At 39.1% G+C, this 21,208-nt stretch overlaps 1 protein-coding gene across 4 annotated transcripts in view; it reads right to left on the bottom strand.

The window, feature by feature from the left end:
* The window catches only part of st3gal3b (ST3 beta-galactoside alpha-2,3-sialyltransferase 3b), a 45,360-nt gene extending 31,285 nt beyond the window's left edge, over positions 1 to 14,075 (bottom strand). Inside the window, exons 1-6 of one of the 4 annotated variants that reach the window (XM_074688275.1) lie at positions 13,642 to 14,075; positions 11,166 to 11,313; positions 4,915 to 4,977; positions 4,382 to 4,423; positions 3,150 to 3,192; positions 101 to 193 (exon numbers count right to left, since the gene is read on the bottom strand). In XM_074688275.1, the coding sequence (XP_074544376.1) occupies positions 101 to 193; positions 3,150 to 3,192; positions 4,382 to 4,423; positions 4,915 to 4,977; positions 11,166 to 11,274 (350 nt within the window). In that variant the 5' untranslated portion in view covers positions 11,275 to 11,313; positions 13,642 to 14,075. Of the gene's footprint in view, positions 1 to 100; positions 194 to 3,149; positions 3,193 to 4,381; positions 4,424 to 4,914; positions 4,978 to 11,165; positions 11,314 to 13,152; positions 13,289 to 13,641 lie in introns of those variants that run through there. The other 3 variants (XM_074688276.1, XM_074688277.1, XM_074688278.1) reach the window with 3 other exon arrangements.
* Positions 14,076 to 21,208: the final 7,133 nt, after the last annotated feature.

The following is a 21,208-nucleotide window of genomic DNA, read 5'->3' as shown; positions in this document are numbered from 1 at the left end:
ATTAAAACAAGCTCTAGATTTGTTGTGGGTAGCCCTCAAAGTCTGCATGTATCACCAAACTTCAACTGAATAATGATGAAGAATGCTCAAATCTTCTCACTTGGGATAGATGGTGGTCATCTTTGCTGCTGCATATCCCGGCTTGCACGCTCCTTCGCTGAGGTTTCCATACTTGTATGCCAACTCCTGTGGCCTGCACATGAAAAGAAAAGAGGGAGCCATTTATCAGAAACTTCATGACAGCTGATTATCAATTATACTGACACTATTCCAGGCCACAAACGCTGAGCTTGTCAAACAATCTGCCTGAGAGATAAGAAAAACCAAGATGTCTTGGAGAGCTCAGCCACAGCTCCATGTATCACCTGTGTGTGTGGTATGACAAAGCAGAGGGGCCTTGTTCAAATAATCACCCTGCAGGGCTCAAACTTCAACCTCCCAATTACCAGCATGATCATTAATAACCTGATGAATGCCGTGAGTGTTGTCCAAATAAACAAAGAGATGGGAGAGAGGTCTCAGTTTTAGCTCTGTCGGTAAATCAAAATCTAAAGGGCTTTTTAGCTACATCTTTAACTGTTTCAATACATTTAGGTTTGCTGGAAGCCTGTTAACTGACAGCTTCACCTCCACTAGGCTATGGGTGATAAGTACTAGGAGGAGGAATAAAAACTACAGTGCCCTTATTCATCATGTAGACCACCTGCTAGGAATAAATGGCCCAAATCACAAAAGTAATTACTCCTTTGAAGATAAATTGCACTACTGTATGCGTGTAATCTAAAGAATAATTGATGACACTCTAGATATATTGTAAGGAGCTGCATTATTTAAACTGAACCCATGAGAAAACCACCTTAAAGTGCCTGCTGACACAGTGCTTACAGTGTGTGTGAGCAGAGTGTGGATGGACGTGCCCTGCGAGCTGGGTGGGAGGGCGGTGATGGCAGCATGTAATTATTTCTCACATGGTAAAGGGAAGGCCAAGAGAAAGAGCCTCATCATGACACGCTCAGCTGTGTTACTGTGTCATCATGTAGTGTGTTCTCACCTCAGCCACTCTGGGACACACTGGCCCTCATTTCTCAAACATGCGTACGATTGAAAAATGGACAAACACATTTAAATCCACGCATAAATCAGGGTCTATCAATCTGAACGTGGGTGGAGGTTCTGTTTTTTGGAGAGTTTGTCTGTTTGTCTGTGAACAACATAACTCAAAAAGAAACAAATGGATCTTAATGAAATTTTCAGTAAAAAGGAGTGATTAAATTTTGGAGGTGATCCAGATCACCATCTAAATCAAGGACTTTTTAAAGGGATTTTTTATCATTGTGAGATAGGGCTGTTTTCACCATATGTGTTTATAACTCCACCATAAATGGTTGGATTGCTTTGCAAAACAATACAAAACAAGGTCATGATAATTTCTGAAAGATGTTAAAGTAGGATCCAGATCCTGGCAATAGTCTGGATACTAAGATCCAGAATATGAAATATGTACTGGGTCATCATAATTTTCAACACTGTCAGGAAACAAATTACAAACCTGCAACTAACACCAAATTGTAGCAGACAGTCTGCTGAAAGGGAGTATAACATTAAAGTAGGACTAAAGTGTTGTTTGACAATCACAATATGCTTGGTGGAGGTCTGTGCTCTCTGACTGCTTTTCTAGTTAAACTACAAACCAAAGATGTGTAATTTAAATGTTCAAAACTCAGCTGTAGTCAGTGGATGTTGTCAAAGCCACACTGTCAATATGTTTTTTCTACTTAACTCCACTTTTCCAGCTGCTAAACAACACAGCTCCATTTTTCTTTACTTCTGTAGCTATGGTGTTGATCTCCAGCACAGAAGTCTTTTTGTTATGTTGCCCGGCTCATAAGTTCTGTGGGTTAGGCTGACTGAACCTTGATCATTTAGGGGAGTCTTATTTAAATCAAGATTGTTTTCAGCCACCAAATTGACCAATATCTGATGAGGTGTTAGGGGTAAGTATTGGCAGGAACCTAATGATATCATACACATCACGATACTTGGGCCACAATATAAAGATATCACAATATTGTTATATTTTGTGACATTAGACCCAGTTAACTATTTGATTGAAAACAACTTTTCTATTTTATTCTGTTTGAAATAATGAAAGTCAGATGCAGAGTTTCATGCAAACACTTAACTTAAAAACATAAGGTGTATCAAGTTTGTCACTTAAACTACTGAGACATTACACTATTGTAAAAAAACAACAACAAAAAAAAGACTGGATGAAAGATGTGGTCAGTTGGTGAAACTGATACATGTCACTTGGTGTAACCAATGTTATCAAAAAAAAATTCTAAATCTCTTTTTCTAAAACATGAATATGATTATTATTTTATCAGTCTGCTTCACGATAAAAATTAAACTTAAAGATGATTTTAAACTAACTAACCCAAGAATAGAGAGAAAACATTGATGCTTACGGCATCAAAACCCAGATTGCAAAGTTTAGGAATAAAACATTTTAAATATACTTTAAAACTATATTTATTATACAGTTTCTGGGCAACATACAACAGAGTAACTCTTTGGCGCCACCTACTGCAGTGGAGGTGTAGAAGATGTATTGTATTTCCAACTCACCTAAAATATGAATTTTAATTTTCACAAAAATATGGATATTAAGAGTTGAAATATCGATATTTTATCACAGGTCAAAGTATTGGGACATATTGCTGTATCAATATTGTTTTTACACCTCTATTAGGCGTATGCTGTGATTGACCCATGTATGCATGTTTCATAAATCACATGTCGTAAGCTCATTTCTACACCCAAATCTGAGACAGTTCCCATGAAAGATTAATAAATGAGAGCCACTGTGTCTAAAGATATCATCAGCAAAGTCTAACTGGATTTTTCTTTTTAAATCAAGTTAGATTAATTGTTCAAAGATTGATCATATTTACTGTGACCCTATTGATCAACCTAAATCAGTGTGGAAAAAGTACACAATGGAACCAACTGTAAAACATTTTTCAACTAACAATGCCAAAGTCTGACTGGCTGTTTTACATCCAACAAATTATAAGTATCATGGTGGAGAAATGCTAAACATGGGGCATTCAACAACAGAAATGTTTACGAGACAAAAATGTACTCACAGTTTTGCATCCAGTTGCAGCAGAAAGCCCTGCTTATCATACACTGGAGAGGAAAGAAAAGGGAAAAAAAGGAAATTTATTATTACATCTGAATTAAGTTTGGCATCTTTGAGGTTAAAATGGTAAATGGTTGGATTATAAAACTCTGCTCAGCCAATCTACATAGCTTCAACTGTCAGCTCATTAGCTGTAGCTGTGAACAACCTGTGCATCTTTAACAGGGGAAACAACGCAGCCAATGTAAAAGATAAATAAGCATTAGAATCAAAGATTTTGTGATACAACAAGCGAGGTTAGGGGGAAGCGAGCCAAAAAAATCTGTTGAATTTAAAATAAAGTTAGAGAAGACGTTAGAGATCACCTATGGACGACCAATAGGTGCCTGGTGAAGCATTGAGGCAAAGACAGAAGAAGCACAGAAAAGTAGGATATGGAGAAATGAAGTAATTTGAATCATCATGTTTTCTACTTACAGGATCTATGAAACACTTGACATATTAAAGTAACATCTATATGTGAAATGCTCTAATATTCTGCATTAGTTAAAGTAGGAAGAGTGCGGTTTTACTCCTGTGGTTGTGGATCTTGTCTTCACAGAGCAGCTGGAGGAGAAAGATAAAGAAAAAAGGACAATGGGAATGCATGATGGCTGGTAGGGGAAGGATCCAAGCACTGCCCTGGAGGATGGACAACTTTACCAAAGCAGCCAAGATGGGTGAGTGTGTGTTTGCACGCGTTATGTTTCTGTAGAGAAGCATAAAGCAGCCAGAGGGCCAAGTTGAGCCAGCAGCTTGGGAGAAATTAAAGAGGCAGGGTCGCACCAGAAACGCAAACAGTTGGTCTGTGAAAACCCTGACAGAATTATGCACCAAAACTCCTGCAGACTGCTTGAAGCACAGATCATGTTACTGAGCTGAGACAACAGGGGGCAGTGTTGTATCACACTGCAGCTTCATGAGAAGACTGTAGTTCTCATTTCTCAACATGAATGACAAATTCAGAATTGCACAACCATAAAAAAATGAATTTACTTTAAAAATTATAGGTATTTATTATTTTTTTTATTTAGAAAGTTTGTTAACCCTCATATTTTTAATCATTACCAGCTTCCCATTTTAAATTTAGTGGCTGAAGCACTGCAGGACTTTTATAGAAGGCGCTGCTTTCATTGTTTCAGAGTGAAGGAACGACAAGGATGGGTAGGAGAACAGTAGGTGGGGCTGCAGATGTACCTGAGCCTACAATTTGTCCCACGGGGATGTCTGCTTCCAACTCTGAAACACAAAATGGTCAGTTAGCACAGTTTGAGGTCACCCTGTTTGGCATGGCATTGGACTTGAAATTAAAGCCAACTGCATTGTTAAATATTAAAGAGCAAAAGAAAGGAGGAATAAGAGGATAAGGAAAGGTTAATAGCTTTAATCCCAGAAAGCTGAATTATAATTCCCAGTCCCCATCTTTATTCAAAGACAAAAAGTCCAATGAAGTGGAAAATTAAGTGCAGAAAGCCCCCATTGTGTGATTATTATGGCTGTGGTAGATCCAAAAGTTACCCATGAAGACTGAATGAGGGAATGAGCACACACACCAGTAAAATTTAAAAAAAAGATGACAGGTAAATGAAAGTAGTAAAAAAATGTGAAGCTTTTATTACTGCATAGCAGAAATTTACATTGCAGGGGAAAAAAACTCAGCTTGAAAAATCCGCGTCACGATTATTTGACAGTCACCCAGCATAAACGGGCAGAGTCTCCCATGTCTCTACCTGGAATTTTGTTCACTTCAGCCCTTTTAGTCGGGACTACAGCAGTCACTTCTGCATCACTCTCTGGAAACAAAAGGGGTTAGGACACTCATCAACTGTGGAGCTGAGGAAACAACTAGTAACCACTCAACTACAATCCAAAGTTCTCAGAAAGTCATTTGAAAAAAGGATGATTTCAATAGCAGCAAAACACAAACCATGGCTACGCACACAAACAAATGTACACAAAGGGAGGACAAAGAGACAGAGAGAAACAAAACGTCAAACAGCTGTTCCTGCTGAGAAATTCCACCTTTAGAGTAGTGACATGGAGTAACGTCACTAGAAAGGATGGGATCTGGAAGATCCAAGTGACTTAAGTCTTTCTTATTAAAGAGAAGCAGACTCAGGTGTGAGATTCTCACTGTTAGTGTCAAAAAGGGCACAGCTGTGACAGACCCACAGGACCTGACATCCTTTTCAATGTGTTTACTATCAGGGTAAGTTTAAGTGAGTGCTACACATCTCAATTCTGAGTCCCCTCTCAAATCCAACAATTTAACTACTTTAAACAACTAAAAACAAGAAGGTAGAGCAGCCACTTCACTGATGATGGCGCACAGACCAAACAACAAAGCCCTCACTGAAACAGAACAAGAAGTGCTCTTCTAATGAGAGAGCAGAGCAAATATGTAACCATGTTAAAGCACAATCACAAAACTTCTTCATTGGTTGTGGTTTATAATGCGCTTGTGACAGTATAGCTTCTCTATGAGGAGTCTGCAGCCAGATCAAATTCCCCCGTTAGCCTTAAAGTCTGCCAGAGCTGAAACTCTATAGGGGTATCAGGGATGAGCACCTCAGCTCAAAGGCAAGACAATCCTTGATGCAGAAACCGAGGCTGGGTGAAGAATACTGAGAGTGTGCTTCGGCAACTTCTGATAAACCGAGAACAGAAACGTAAAATATACTGAAGGAAGCAGTAAGGAAAATTACGTAACTTTAAAAACTTGTCTTTGAAAATAGATTTTTGAGAATCCCCTCTGACCATCAACTTATTTTACCAAACATGAACAACATTTTCATGATCTATTTCTGCATTCTATTTTCAGTGAAGTGGTTGAGGGCTGAAATCAACCAGGTTGAAAACTGTGGCTTATTTTCTGCAGCTGTTAGCAGCTTGGCTGGTGGAACAAATTCATTTCTCACCCCATAGGTGTTAATTTCAAGTGTGATGTGACACCCTGAGGTGGTGTTCTTGTTACTAGAAGAGGAGCAGATCCATCTGTGTGATATTCCTGTCGGGGAGCGCTGAGTTCAAATGAAATTTGGCTGTTTCTGCAAAATACATCCACAAAGTTTGACACATTCTGAAGGAGATAAGTGTTGGCCAGTAAAAAAAAGAGCCATCAGGTGGAGGAGAGAGAAAAAGGGATGTTGTGGTTTTGTGTGTGCAGTGATAACACAGCGCAGGTTGGCTCGTCCTCATCACAGTGCTTAAATAAAAAACAGTTTTGCTTGTAAATACACCAACTGATGTGTGGAGAAAACAACTCCCTAACACAGAACTACAACATAAAATAACAAACAACAAAATAAATGTGTTTTCTGGGGCTCATTATTTCAAACGGAAATAGTTCTTTAACAAAATTTCTTTGCACAAACTTTAAATTTGTCACATTTTTATGCCACATTTTGGCATCAGTGGACAGATCTGTCTAATACACAAACAGCCATTACCTCTAAAACATCTACAATAAAGAGGATCTATGAAGCAGTTACAGTTACAACCAGGACTTCACCTGTGTTTACATAAGCTAAACAAATTCTATCCAAGCCATGAGGAGTGATGAACGTTTTATAGAATGCCAGGTCTTAAAGACAGTAATTATTCTGTTGTCATTGCACCCTCAATTTAATTTCATAATATCTCTGGTCGCAGATTGTGCAAATACCTTGGTGTCACTCTGGGTCCCTCTTTGGTCTTTCAAGAGACTTGTTAGAAAAATATCAAAAAGCATAGATAATCTACACCATTTCAGACAAATCAGACCATCACTACCAGGAAATTCTGCTATATGTTTCTTCATGAAATAGTATTTTCTCATATTGAACACTGGGGCTGGGACAATATGCTTTTCTCCTGATTCAATTCTTTTATGATTTTTTTGGGCCCTGATTCAATTTAAATTTTTATTCTACAATATTTCCGATTCTGATCACATGTACACTACATCTAAAACCCATCTTTAAACTCATGGTGGCTCAAAACCCAATGGTCAATGATTGGTCAATAATCTGTATGGGTGCTTGTATTAGTGGTCTCAATGTGTGCATGTTCACTTTTATAATTAAGGATATTGTAAAGTTGGATCAGACAACTGGAGGAAACTTCTTGTGAGATAAAACTCCAGGAGTGGCAATAAATAGCGTTTTCATTTTATTTTTGAGATCCACAGAATATTGTGTTCAGTGACTCTGTGAACACCAAAAACTACTAAAAGAAAGAGTAGACTCTCTTCTTCCATCAGGATTTTTTTTTTTTTACCTTTTTCCATTCTGTATCAATGGGCAGTAGAACATTGGTTGGTTTCACCAAGACACCTGTTTCTGAAACATAATTCATATCTATGGATGACAACCGCTGACAATGAAATACGTTTTTGTGGCTTATGTGTTTTATTTTAATGCTATCAGGGGTTTTCTCTCTGAATTTTGTATCCTTTTCTATTGTTAGGAACTTTGCAATGGTCTGACCTGCCGGGAGCACAGATGAGAATTAGCCTTATGGCTAACTCTGGCATATTTGCATAGATGCTGAGCTCAAATGTTGATTAATATGCACTGTCCCTTTAAATAAATGAATAAATAATAGATTAAATATGTTGTTTTAAAATCAATTCTCTGCTGGCTTCTGTTATTATTTACTCATTATCTATGTTTAAGTGAAACACTTTAGATTTTTTGTAAAGTGAAAGTATCAAAATAATTGTTTACTTCTATCTAGTATATAAACAAATCAACTTATTTTTAACTTAGTTACATCTGTCCAGCTGCACTTGGATGTTTGGTTCGATAAATGTTTCATGCTCTCAAAGTTGGCTCACAACGTGAACACTGATCAATGACAGTAGTTGTAATGTAATTGGTTTTATTGACAGACAAAACAAGCTTGAGGTGATAAAAATTTGGCCTCCTTTCACTTTCATTTTTAACTCTTCAACACAGCTTTTTAAACCAAGATCAAAATAGAAACAATGAAACGCAGTGGGTCATTTTAATGAAACCTATCCCTTTGTTCAGTGGCAGCAAGGCTTGAACACATTAACTGACAGCAGGAGCAGTGAATGACACTTAAACGCAAAAAGACCAGAGCATATGAAGCTGGAGAGGGGTCCCTCTTTGATTCCACCCCCACAAAGTCTCACGTCCACTCCAGCAGACAGAGGACTGACAACAGTCGTAGAGTCCAGTGTGAAACTGACGCAAGCTAACAGCCATGGTCACTGAAGAGTAAGTCAAATATCTGCTTCAAACCATTTAAATCATGGGTGTAAAATAAAAACATGAAAAGGGAAAATAGGATCAGCATCCCTGAGACAATCAAAGTCTGAAGGTCTGACTACTGCAGTATTTCAGAATGGTTTGTACAAAGGACTCAAGAAGAGAAGCTGCACAGGTCAGAACTTTACAAATTCTGTGACCATCTGGGTTATCTTCATACAGCAGCTGGCTGAAACAAACACTTGTCATAGTCCACTCCACCATCACACACAAACACACTTTCTTTCTGCAGGAAACAATGACGGAGCACTACAGGCTCAGTGTGAGTGTGCTCTTGTTTAGCACACACTCCCATGATAAAACAGTGAAAGAACTGTAGCATAAAGGAGTACAGGATCATGATTGAGGTGAGTAGGACATAAGCTTCCTTTTTACCCTGGAGCAATGACTGAGTGATGCTGTAAATCAAGAATGAGGAAGGGAGATTAACAGACTTGATCCTCTCAGGGAAACACCGTAGCTTAGTTGACCAGGACAGAGGGCTAGAGGGACCATCCACATGCTCATCTTTCCCCTCTGACCTTTGTTAAGCCAAACATCTGGCACAGCAGCGATGTAAAATACCAGTATTTCTTACTGCAATTAAAACTCCCCTGCATTTGGTTTGTTCCAGTAACACTCCGCTGGAAAATCCCAGAAGTATGAAGCAGAAAAGATCATCTGTTGATCCAGTATACTGTCAGTAAAGCAGAAAGTTTACCAATGTTGAGGAAATACGGTCAGGTTAAACAATGCACAGGGGACGCTCTGTTGGCTAAACAAACAGCTCCTTTAACAATCATACACTCAGTAACAGCAGTGATCTATCAGACTACACAGAGGGCAAAGTAAGGAGTTCATGCTGTGTTAATCCTGCTAACCTCTTTGAAGACGTCAGGTTCCCTGGCTTGGTAGCTGAATTGACAATGAGCACCATCACCTACTGTCATAAAGATGTGGCTCAGAGATGCCATTGTCTTAGCAGTTAAAGCACACAAAGAGGTAACAAACATGGTTACTGTCATTTTCTGATCCTTAGCCTTGACCATTTGCTCCATGTCTCCCTTTTTTCCCTTTTTTTGTCTTTTGCAAAATCCAACCAAACATAGGCACAAAAATTAAAATCCAGTCAATAACCAATCGTGTTGTTGATAATTCATAAAGAGGCATTGATTTAAGAGTGACACTATTTCGGTACTAGTTGAAAGCACTGCTACTTCTCCAACAATCCTGCAGTGTTTTCAAAAATGCCTTTTTGGACAATGGTGAATTCTTCTATTCAGTATGCTGAGTTATTGTCTTTTGTCTTAGCTCAGTTTGAATAAAACAGAAACACAACACTGAAGAGTCAGGCCCTCAGTAACAAGGAAATTTCTCCAGACGGCGGACACAGGGCTGGAGAAGTGTGATGCAACAGCACAACATACTATATACTCTCTATCAACAGACCAACCTGAACAATTACACAATGTCAACAAGCTTATCTCTCTACTTCTCTTCAGGTAATGTCTTTTTGGCATCATCCAGAAAAAGTTGAGGATCTGATTCCTTTGAAAACCTCAGTGGATCCAAACAAGTTCTAAAACTCTAAACCCTTTGACTGTAACGCAACAACTTCAGTAACAATGCAAGACTTCATATTTCAGCTGCTGTAAAAAACACCACAGAGAAAAGTTTCTCCAAGCTTTACACTTTATAGAGCATGTTTTCTTTCCAGCTTGACCCTTAAAGTGGTTCAAAGCACAGATATTTGTGTTTTCTCTGCCAAAAACTGCTCCATGAGAATGTTTTCTTTCTCTGTGGGGGTGGGAGGGCACAGACAATAAAGTTACAAAATTGTTGTAGAGAAATCTTCTAGCCCCCTCTGCTGGATTTCACCAGCTGTTTCAGAGCGCCTACACAGAATGACATATCTTCCTGCCTTCCTGCATCACCAGTTTCATCATATAATTTAGCTGCTGACGTATTTTCCAGTAAGCCCAAAAGTAACAGTAGGCAGACATCCAGGTCTGTCATCATTACTTTGTTATTATGGGCACAAACACTCCAACACTGTAGGGAAGTCTCACTGAGCGAGGACCAACAGCCAGACGTACCAAGGGTACTTTCAAGAGGAAAGTTGAAGAAGTTCTTTCTGTGTGTGTGTGTTTTGAAGGGCGTTGCAAAATTGCAGTTTCAGTTTAGTGAGGAACGGTTTCATCATCAGAGTGTGGAAATCTCAAATCGGCAATTCCCCCTAACTTCACGATGAGATGGAAAAAAAGGGCACACTGTGTGAGGCAAAAAGGCTTTCATCCATTTGGTTAACACACAGACAGTCTTACAGTAGCAGAGGTAAGATAATGGTCAGTATACGTTCATCTACGGCACAACAGCTCACATGTGATGTGGAGAAGTAAAGATGGAGCAACACTTCCTGTATTTAAAAGTTAATCTGACTAAACGTACTCCCCAATAAATTTTAGGAATTTTTAGTACTAGACACCAACACACATCTTACCATATGTACTGTTCAGCAGAAAATAATACTGAAAGATTAAAAAAACACAGACTGAAAACAGACAGTTGACTGGCAGTAAGCACAGAGAGGCAAACAGCAAAACACAGACAGGTGTCAAACAGATTTTCTCCATAACACAGAACGAAATATGTGTCAGTTTCAGAGGGAATAACAGATGGATGATGAGCTGATGAAATTAAGTCACGGACAGATTGTAGAGGTCACTCACGAGATTTCTGGCCCCACGCAGGTAGATGGAGCTTCCCAGAAGAGTAGTAAATAAAACCCAGGACCAGCATGGGGCACAGAATGAACATTAGCTTGTGTGTGGGCTTCATGGTCTTCAGTCATTCACATGGCACCATCCACATCATCACCTGAGAGGAGAAGAAAGGACAGGGACATGGAGTTCAGTCACCAAAGAGAAAAAAAAACATCTGTCGGCAGCAGCAAGGAAACTAGAGTGACAGTCCAGTAAAAGTTAAACACACAGTGTGAGCACGTAGACAGGGAGGTGGAGAGGAAGGTGGAGTCACAGACAGGTTGGATATAAAAGGAGGGTAAAAAGAGGTTCATACATTACAGCACCTGTGATGGAAAGAAGCTTTTTAAATGACTGTTTTTGACTCCATCAAAGTTGACAGGTTATGGTTATGTCTGTCCTCAGTGACTAGTCACATATTCTCCAAATGCAATGCAGAATATCAAAAACAAATATTTTTCCAACAAAGCTGCTTTTTACGGGGAGGCCGTTAGTAAATATGCATAAAAAGAGGCACAAAGCAGAGTCTTCTGACTTGGTAAACAGTGGACATGACCGTGTGTCGAAAGCGGCTTATCTAACTTGTTCTTAAAGCATCTGTTAAAAACCCTTCACCGCTACTGTAACTTACATATTTGCAGGAAACCACACCCTTGCTGCCACAGAGAAAATGACAGCTACATGACAAATGGGGTCACTTTGCTTCTATATCACAGTCTTACAGTCATTCAACCAATAGTGACAAGAAGAACTGATCCGTTTAATCTATCTGACTCATCTTTAGCACATGCCCAGCACACAGGATATGGAAACAGACTGCCTACATTGTACACATATAGAAGCAAAACCTGCTGCTGAGTAGCAGTGAACTATGACTAGTCACCATGATGGCTGACAGTGGACATGACGACCCATTAGACAACACTGTGTCTTGGTAAAAACTTCCAACCACCTTAAGCAAAGGGTCTTCTGCATCAAGGCAACCCATGACAGTGGCTGCACAATCCTCTGCAGTTTCCATTTCAAAGTGATCTCCCTCCAAAACACTAACATTTTAACTTTTTTGAACATAATTTGTTAAATTACATCCAGTATGTCGCTTTCAAATCTTGAAAACTGCTTCAGGCAAGTGTAAATGAGAGGCTAGAGAGCTTTGGGGCAGGGAGGTGCCTGAGCAGAGTTGAGCTGAGATAAGACTGTAATACCTTTGCAAAAGCATGCATTTCAAAACAGCTTTAATCCACATAAGAAAAAAAAAACAGATGTTGTACACTGGTTTAATAGACAACTTTTTAAGTTACACATTGTCTGGCTGAAACATACTGTTTACAACATGAAGCTCATCATAAAACCACCTTTAAAGCCAAAGATTAAAGTACCCAAGAGTGATCTGAAACTTACAGCCTAAACTTGTCAAATAATATCTGTTGTAAAAAATGTCACCTGTTGACAGGTCTGACATATTTTATTTAATTCAAAAGACATTGTGTGGAATTCAGTAACACTAGCAGCTTCAAAGGTTTAAACATTGGGTTAATTACGCAATATAGGTATTACGTGCTTACACAGCTTTTCAACTTCCTTAAAAGGATGGGGATTAAACAAGATATTTAACAGCAAAGCCTAAATTGAGGTTGAACCGGTCCCACAGTACGGTTTGAGCTCATCACATCAATGTGTAACAGGTTTCAGTAACAACAGAGGCTTTGCCATTAAACTACTCACTTCATATAGCAAAAGCGACTTGCTAAGGGCTGTGTGGACGAGTGTGTTTCTTATTTTATCATACCGTGGATGAATTACCAAGCTTTCACTGGCTGGTCAATTTTAACTTGTTCAACGAATAGCAGCGCAAAATAACGTTTATAGAACTTTTCAGTCACACAATTCAACGCTATCATCAAACTACCCCCGTCCTTTGCGTACAATTTAGTGTATCTATGGATAAACTCACATGTTTTCTGTAACAACTGCTACATTTTCACAGCCAACGGTCCACGGTCGCTCATGAACAATCAAATAGTGTTGGGAAGGCGACAGGATAATACCGAGCCGCTAACCGTAACGGTTAGCTCATGCTAGTCTACCGCTATGCTAACAACGCTACGTTGGCATAGTAGGAAATGTGCCTTGATCCAGTCGGCAGGCCTGCAGCGTATCAACACAGCAGCGCTGGTTGAGAAATTTTTGTGGTCAGACATGGGGCTTACATATTGCAGCAGCAGCAGGCACAGCAGTGGCCGAAACAACCCACACAGGAAGGATCCGTTAATGCCTTTCACAACGAAGAGAACACCGAGGAAACGGAAAGGCTTGAAAAGCTCTGAACCAACGTTTTTGCCATAATGTAGCACCACAACCTCCACCATTGTCGCCGAAAACAGCGCAGCACCGTTTGAGTATAATTTCCAGCTATTAATGAGAAATGTAAACATTAGCCTACCCTTTCGTTTTCTCCGAGTCCATAGGCGAGAAGCAACACCAGTTTCAGTTAAAATAACGAACAGGTCGATAAAACGACCGTGTTCCTCCTCCTCTCCAAGCCATCTCGATGATAAATCGGAGAAAGTATCCTGCGACCACTATGACTGCGTGTTTCCTTTTGCCGTCTGTGGCTCTACTTTACGTCGAGACTGCCACAATGAGAGAAAAGCACCCCCTCCATCAACATCAGCAGCAGATGCAGCGGCAGCGTTTGGTCTACAGACAGTTTACCAACGACACTCAGTCACATGAGGTACCCCTGAATTATGATGCCCCCTCCTGTTGTAACTGAGCTAAAATGAAAGCACATTTCATCTTCGTCTTCACGTGGTGCTCCTCTCTGCATGTCAGCTACTGGCACGGCATTGTTTGTCTTTGCACCTAAAGCATACTCCTGTTCTGGGTTGACAGTCCGTCGTCAGCAGCAGGGCAATAATCTACAGCCGAGGGCTTAACAGGCTGCCTGTCTCTAACTGAAATGCTGCTTGGTCAGCATTTTTTTTCCATGGGCAGTACATGTTGAATATATGTTTTCTTCCAAAGTCATGACTGGATATTTTGAGATATAAAATGACTCTTTTCAAAAGAGTAAGTCCAAATCATGCACTAGGCTACCTTATCCAGTCATGAGTATATAAGTGGCAGGGGGAAAGCATTATTTTACAAAGCAGGAGATTTCATCAAAACATGACTTAGCTATTGGTTATTGGTTATATGTCTAGTTAAAGTGATCAAAAATAAGGGTTACAAGGAGGAAAAAACATTATAAGGAACAAAGGGGTTTCTTACACATAATAATAAATATGACAGCATAATAACTTTAGAAAAACGATTATCTGTGGTAGTTAGCAGCAGTGGCTCAGTGACAGGAGATTTAGAACCAGAAGAACAGCAAGTCCCATTGTAAACCAAGTCTGGAAATTGAGCTAAATTAACCTTAACTCATTCCAATTAAATTTTCAGATGATCACCCAGACTCTCATCTGCCTCGCACTCAGTTCAGGGGACCACAAGAATGTGGTACTCAAGTCAGAGCCCAATGGGTCCACGGTTCATTCTTTTCCCTTTCCCGTTAGATAATATTCCTCTTAGCGAGATACATTCTCACTGAGCGGTCTGCCACAAGCTGTTTTTAAGTGTGTTCTGCCATTGAGGAGTAATTCAGTCAGAGGACTCTGGTTCACTTCAGTAATTTGAGCCAAGGTCAGGGAAGTTGAGACCAAGTAGGAAGGGAAGAAAAAAAGAATGAAAGAGAGAAAAAATAAAGGAGGAAATAAAGCAATAAAGACAAAAAGAATTAATGAATAAAAAAATGATGGATTAAAGAAAGATAGAAAGAAAAAAGAAAACGGCAGACAGAAAGAATAAAAGAAAATAAGGAAAAAATACACAAAGGTAAAATGAGATAGAAAGAAGAAAAACAATAAAAGGAAAGAGAAAGAAAGAAGAGGAGTGAAGGTAAAAGATGGAGAGGATGCAAAAGAAACCAAGAAGTAAATAAATAATGAGGAAAAAGGTCACGTATGTTAAGCATTTACCAGAATGGCCTGTGTAATTGCCCATCACATCCAGGTTATAATTCTAGTATCTGTCATCATGCCACACCAAGTTAAATTTCTTTCTACTGATGCAAATACTGTCTTAAAGAAGAATGAGGGTGCAGTCTGTTTCTGTTATTGATTTTTGTTCTCTGACCTCATAGAATAAAAGCAGATTTTGACAATATCAGGGTGCACCATGCCGTACACCTCATTGTAAACACAAGAGTGTGCAAGGCAAGAGAAAGATACTTAGTGAGATTCACACACACACTGTCTTTCGCATTCAGTAACTGTGTGTGGCTATGTTTATTAACAATGAGGAAACTATGTTTCCCCTTGAAACAGAAAATCTGATAAAAATTACAGAACACAAAGTTACGTTGCTCAGTAAAATCAGCTCTGCAGACCTTGTGTGTCATCCTCAGTGCCGTATCATGTGGCTTCAGATTGTTGAACGGCAGCGGATCCATTGTCCTGGCCTTCACACCTACTCAGGTTACACTCTTAATTAAGTTTACCTCACTCAACTTGTGTTTTATTTGTGCCCTGATACCAGTAGGGCCTTGTATCCTACATAAGAACAGTGGCTGGGTAGGTGAGGGTGAGGGTTATTGGGTGAGGGAGGGGGACATGTTCTTTTTTTTTGCCCAGGGAAGAGTGTGGCACCACAGCATACCGATCTATTAATATTAAATCAAGCAGGAAATACAATCTGCTCACCCACTGTTCTCCATCTGGGGTCAGGAGATTAGCAGGAGCCAAGAGAATGAAATACATACACAAGCAAACACACTCACACAAATACACACTCGCACACACACTGACTAAAGTGTCCCATGATCACAGGACTTCTTTTTCAAAGCTGGCTGGGTCTCCTGGTGTGCTGGTAGCACTTTTTGGCCTCTGGCACATAGAAAGTTTGTTTACATCACACTAACAAGTGTGAATGATTAATGGTTGCAGAAAACAGAGCAAAGACCTGAAGTTTTCCATTCCCTGTCTATGTCTGGGAAGCAGAACTGTTTATGTGTTTTCTTCCAGCAGAGAAGCTGTGTTTCTGAACGTGGACAGCACATTTGTTTTGCAGATACTGTGATGCATTTACATCCCTCTACAGAAGTACAGATGGCCAAATGAAGCCACATGCAAATTAATTTGATCCTTTGGGGCTAGAAACGTGAGTCAGTCAGGATTGTGGCTTCCTGTTTCGTCTTCGTCACACCCTATTCCCTCTAAATGCTCTGATTAATTTGGAGCCAACAGGGGTAGAAATAACAGACCCTGGTGGTCTAGACTGATGTGTCTGTCACATGCTCAGATAAAACAGGCACATTCCTCTCTGCACTGCTTGTGGGAAAAGGGCCATTTGCGGTAATACCATCAGATACATGGCTTGAATTAGCATGCCACCTCTCTATCAGTGGATGATACAAATAGTGAGCCCTTGTATTAACTGGGACTGTTTTAAATCCTTTTACTGATATTCCATAAGAAATCTTTGACCCCTCAGGCTCTAATCATAGACAGAGAGTGATAGCACAGGGCGATAGCCGCAGTAAAAGCTCTATTTTAAAAAAAGCTGCTCATCAGAGATTGTAAACCGCTCAATAAAACTTGTGCCTGTAACCTTGACTCTCTGCTGTCTGTGGAATAAATCTGTCTTAAAGGGAACTTAATCTGGATTCTTGTCTTTCACTACAGTTGGAGGCTGCATTACAGCTCATCATCTCATGTTACACACACAAAAAAAAAACTACTTAACATCACCAATTATTCGTGATGTTATTTCAATCTTTATTCTATCACCAGCAGAGTACATTAAGCTGACAGACCTACAAACATACAGTTTATGTAAAAAGATTCTACTGTGTTTGATCAAACCATCTCCCCTACAAAAGTGCAGCCAGACTTCACTGTGGCAGGATGAATTATTGATTGTTGTATCATCTAAATCATGGATGAAGTATCTGCTTGATGGCCTGGCTTTTGCTCTTTGGCGTGCAAGCTGTAGGCAATACAATGTTGCTAATAAGATACTGATACTTCTCATAAGTACAGGGACCAACTAGAGTGGCTATCTCTATGAACACTATTTAGATATGCCATTTTATGTGTTGTACATCTGATGTATTTAAAGAGCTGAGCACCATTTCGACCACAGCTAGCAATTCTACATGGGATTTAATCCTGTTGAACTAGTCGTCCTTCAAGATTAACTAAAACCTCTGTCCTTTGACTGAGTGTTTGTGTACAATAAAGAGGGGTATCAGGGGTTTGTACTGTCCCTGTTGTACCCTTGTAATAATTTTAAATGGTTTTAAATTAAGTGGTGTTTCAGACATCCCTTAGTTCAGCTTTTTTTTTTGATATGCTGTCTCTTTAAGGCTTCCTCCTCTTCCCAAACCCCCTTCCCTCTGATTGGTCAGTCCTCTAGAGGCTGTTGGGGGTAGAGCTATGGCTAGACCTTGGTGTTTGAGGCCCCCGCCACCATCGTCTCATCAACCAGTTAGGAGATAATTATGCAATGACCTAATTATGTCAGTGAGTAGCATAAAGATATTGAGAAGACCTTGTGCTATCTTATCTAGAACAGAGCGTTTTGAGTGGTTTACAGCTACAGATATGGAGTGGTTTGAAAATCTGCACACAGTTGTATAGACATGCAGCATTGTTAGTCTATGTCCATGTTTAAAATATGGGACAGCGTAATACCCCGTCTATAAACAAGTTGCTTGGTAATCTAACTGCTACTGTTAAGTAATTCAAATGATAGTTTGATAATTGTTTTGCTTCACCTTTACCTGCACAACCACAGTATTTATAATATGAAAATTACTTTCCAATTAAATTAGATAAGTGAGAAGAACAAGAAAGAACTTGTCCAAAAAAGTCATAAAAAAACTGGCATGACCTCCCACAACTCAGTTTTAGTGATGTTGGTTGGTCAAAGTTATCAGTAGGGATGCTCGATACCACTCTTTTTTGGACCGATACCGGTACAAGTACTCCCTCTTAAGTACTCACTGATACCGAGTACTGATACTACTAGCACTTTTGATACATAAAATTTCACTTAACAGTGACAGATCATTTTGATCAAAGACAGCACAGTCACTCTGACATTAAGTCCAACAAAACACAAACATCTCTCTCTGAGTTTAGATTTTTTTTTTTATAAATATTAAAGAATATTGATATTAAAAGTACACAATAAAACTAACAACTGTCAGAGTTTAAGTATTAATTAAAGTAAATTGAAGTTCAAAATAAAACAGTTTAACTGTTAACTCTTCCTGGTTCATTCATGTTGTCTGAACAGGACCTGACGCACATTTACTGTGGTGTTAAACCACAGAAATTAGCAGCGGCAAGTGGCGAGGAGGACTTGCCGCTTTTACCGTGAGTAGCTTTGAAAGTCAGTCAAACAAATAACACTGTGTGTTGATACACAAATTGTAGTCATCCATACAGTCAAGAGTTTTGAGAAGTACATTGATGCAAATGGACAAGGTGGAACCGGAGAGCTCATTTGGATACTTCCTTTTTATCTGTTTTTCCTCCCTGTGGTGAACAGTACCTGTTCTCCTTTACAGATCCATGAATCCTCGCCTGTCCCACTAGCTTGCATGACTTCGGCAAACAAATTCAAAGTGTTAAAGCCAAGAACACAGAGTGCATGGTTGTTCAGAGCAGACAATCTATTGATGTTCAGTTAAGTCTGTATGGTTTATCACAGCAGCTGAAAATTTAGGCAAATTACCTCGCTAGTTTACATCTCAAATTTTGGATTAGAAAGTCTTTTGTACATCAACCAACTATGAAACAAACTACAGCAAGATGATGATTGGCTTGACATAGAGATCAGACAAAAACAGGACAACTAGTCAGGCCCTTCTTAAAGATTAAAAGTCTTGAGCTAAGAACATGAATAAATAGATAAACAGATAGATTTCCATGTATTAGACTGTGCTGCTTAAGAAAAAGTCTGCTCTCCTTCCTGCAGTGCTCTACACAGTTTACTTTTTTCTGCACTCGGCCAAGGTTAGGAATTCATCCCTGACCCATAAATAATTCCTGTTTTTGTTTTTAGCCTCTATCTTGAAGATACCCTATCTCGAGAAACAAAGCGATATGGAAAAAAAAAAAAAACATTCCCACAGTAACACAAAGACAAACATTATTCCCCTTCGCTGGGAATACATTTTGAAGGATACACCATTCATCATTTTGGCTTCACAGATTTGCTCACCTTTCTTTATTTAATCATATCTCACAGTTAAACACCGCTTCAACCCGCCTTCTGAGACGACAACATCATATTTAGATTCCCTCTATAAAGAGCGATATTGCTTTGCTTTAAAATCTTTTCAGAATCTGTTCAGAATAATCAAAGTCTCACTTTGTATCAAGCTTGAGTAAAAAAAAGAACAGATACCTTTTGGAGCTGTGGAAGTCGAGACTTTAATCCAGAGCATTAGTATCAATGAGCAGAATACCTCAGTGTCAGAATCAGGGATCACAATTTTTTTTTTTCTAGTTAAACACACAAGGCACAATTGGATTTGGTCTCTGTGCTTTAGGCGCCTTCATCAAATAAAGGTTAACCAATAACCTGAATGTCTGAATGACTCAAAGGCAAACAAGAGAGGCACAGCATTTGTTAACCGATTACAAGAGGAGTATTACACTGCAGGGTATAAAGACTGTGAGTATAAAGTCTCTCTTCTGCTATCATTTGAGTATTAAGTAGTAGGGGATGAGATGGGAATCGTTTGGGGAACATAGGTGGAAACAAAAGGAAATCTATAGCAACACAGTAATCTGTAATTTTTTGAATTGTACTGTAATCTGTATTAACTGTATGTAATTATTTATTGCCCATAGGGAGAAACATCTCTTTTACCAACTTAATACCGTAGTTTAGATTTATGTATGTGGTTTATACCGACGCACTGAGAAGTTTATCCACAAACAAGTTATTTTTAGAAATGAACAACAGAGATGATGTAATAAAATAAAAGTCAACATAACAAAACTGGTGAATTAAATATTTACAGAAATATTCATTTTATAGTCATTTTATCCCCAAAGAAATGTACATCTGAAAATTAGTACAACAGTTTAGACCCATATATTTTGTTCACTAGACATTCTTTCATAAAACTTAGCTCCAGGAAAAAGGTTAATAAGTTTATTGCAGCAAAAGTAGCCCATGCTAATTACCATGACATTTGCAAAGCATTGTAGACCTTCAAGCTATGATTCTGCAGCAAACATAACATCAAAGATGTGAGTCAGGGAACCACGTTTTTCACAAAAGGTCGCTACATTAATTCAAAGCAGCTGAATGAAAACTCTCCATAACCCTCAAAATGCCATGATCTTACAAGGAAGATGTTTTTTTTAATTTTCCATCTTTGCTACTGTAGCAACAGTATCACATAGCTCACTTCCAGACATAGCTGGTGGCACTGGGACAGGGAGAGATTGCGTGCTTGCAGACACAGGATCTCTCAGACGATTATGAGCTCGATCCATCATGTGATAAAACAGAGCCTCGGGGAAACCTATGGGCCTAGATTGCTGCAGTCTGCTGCTTAATGAGGTGGAAACAACAGGAAGTCCCATTACAAGGAAACAGAAATAATGCTGTACATGACCCCAGCAGCAGTTCATTAAGTATAGATTGAAGACAAAATGGGGAATAAAAAAAAAAAAAAAGACATGTAAATTGTTTTTTCTTCATTGGCTTTGATATTAGCATCATTGGGTGTGAGGGCCAACGAATCTACATAAAATCTGCATAGCCAGGCCAACAACATAAAAAAGAACTTCATCTCTTACTGTATGTGGAAATATAGATAATTTTCATGCAGTAAAAAAACATTTTAACAATAAAGGTCAAAAAATGTAAAAAGTCACCCTCAATGATTTTGTCAAAACTTACGCAAAAGGAGTCGCTACCAAGTCTTTTACAAATGAGGT

The sequence above is a fragment of the Halichoeres trimaculatus genome, unplaced genomic scaffold, assembly GCF_033239565.1.
Source record: "Halichoeres trimaculatus isolate MK-OKI-2021-1 unplaced genomic scaffold, fHalTri1.1 fHalTri1_scaffold_15, whole genome shotgun sequence".
Taxonomy (NCBI): domain Eukaryota; kingdom Metazoa; phylum Chordata; class Actinopteri; order Labriformes; family Labridae; genus Halichoeres; species Halichoeres trimaculatus.
The sequence above is the reverse complement of the archived record's forward strand: the minus strand, read 5'-3'. Positions and strand labels throughout refer to the sequence as shown.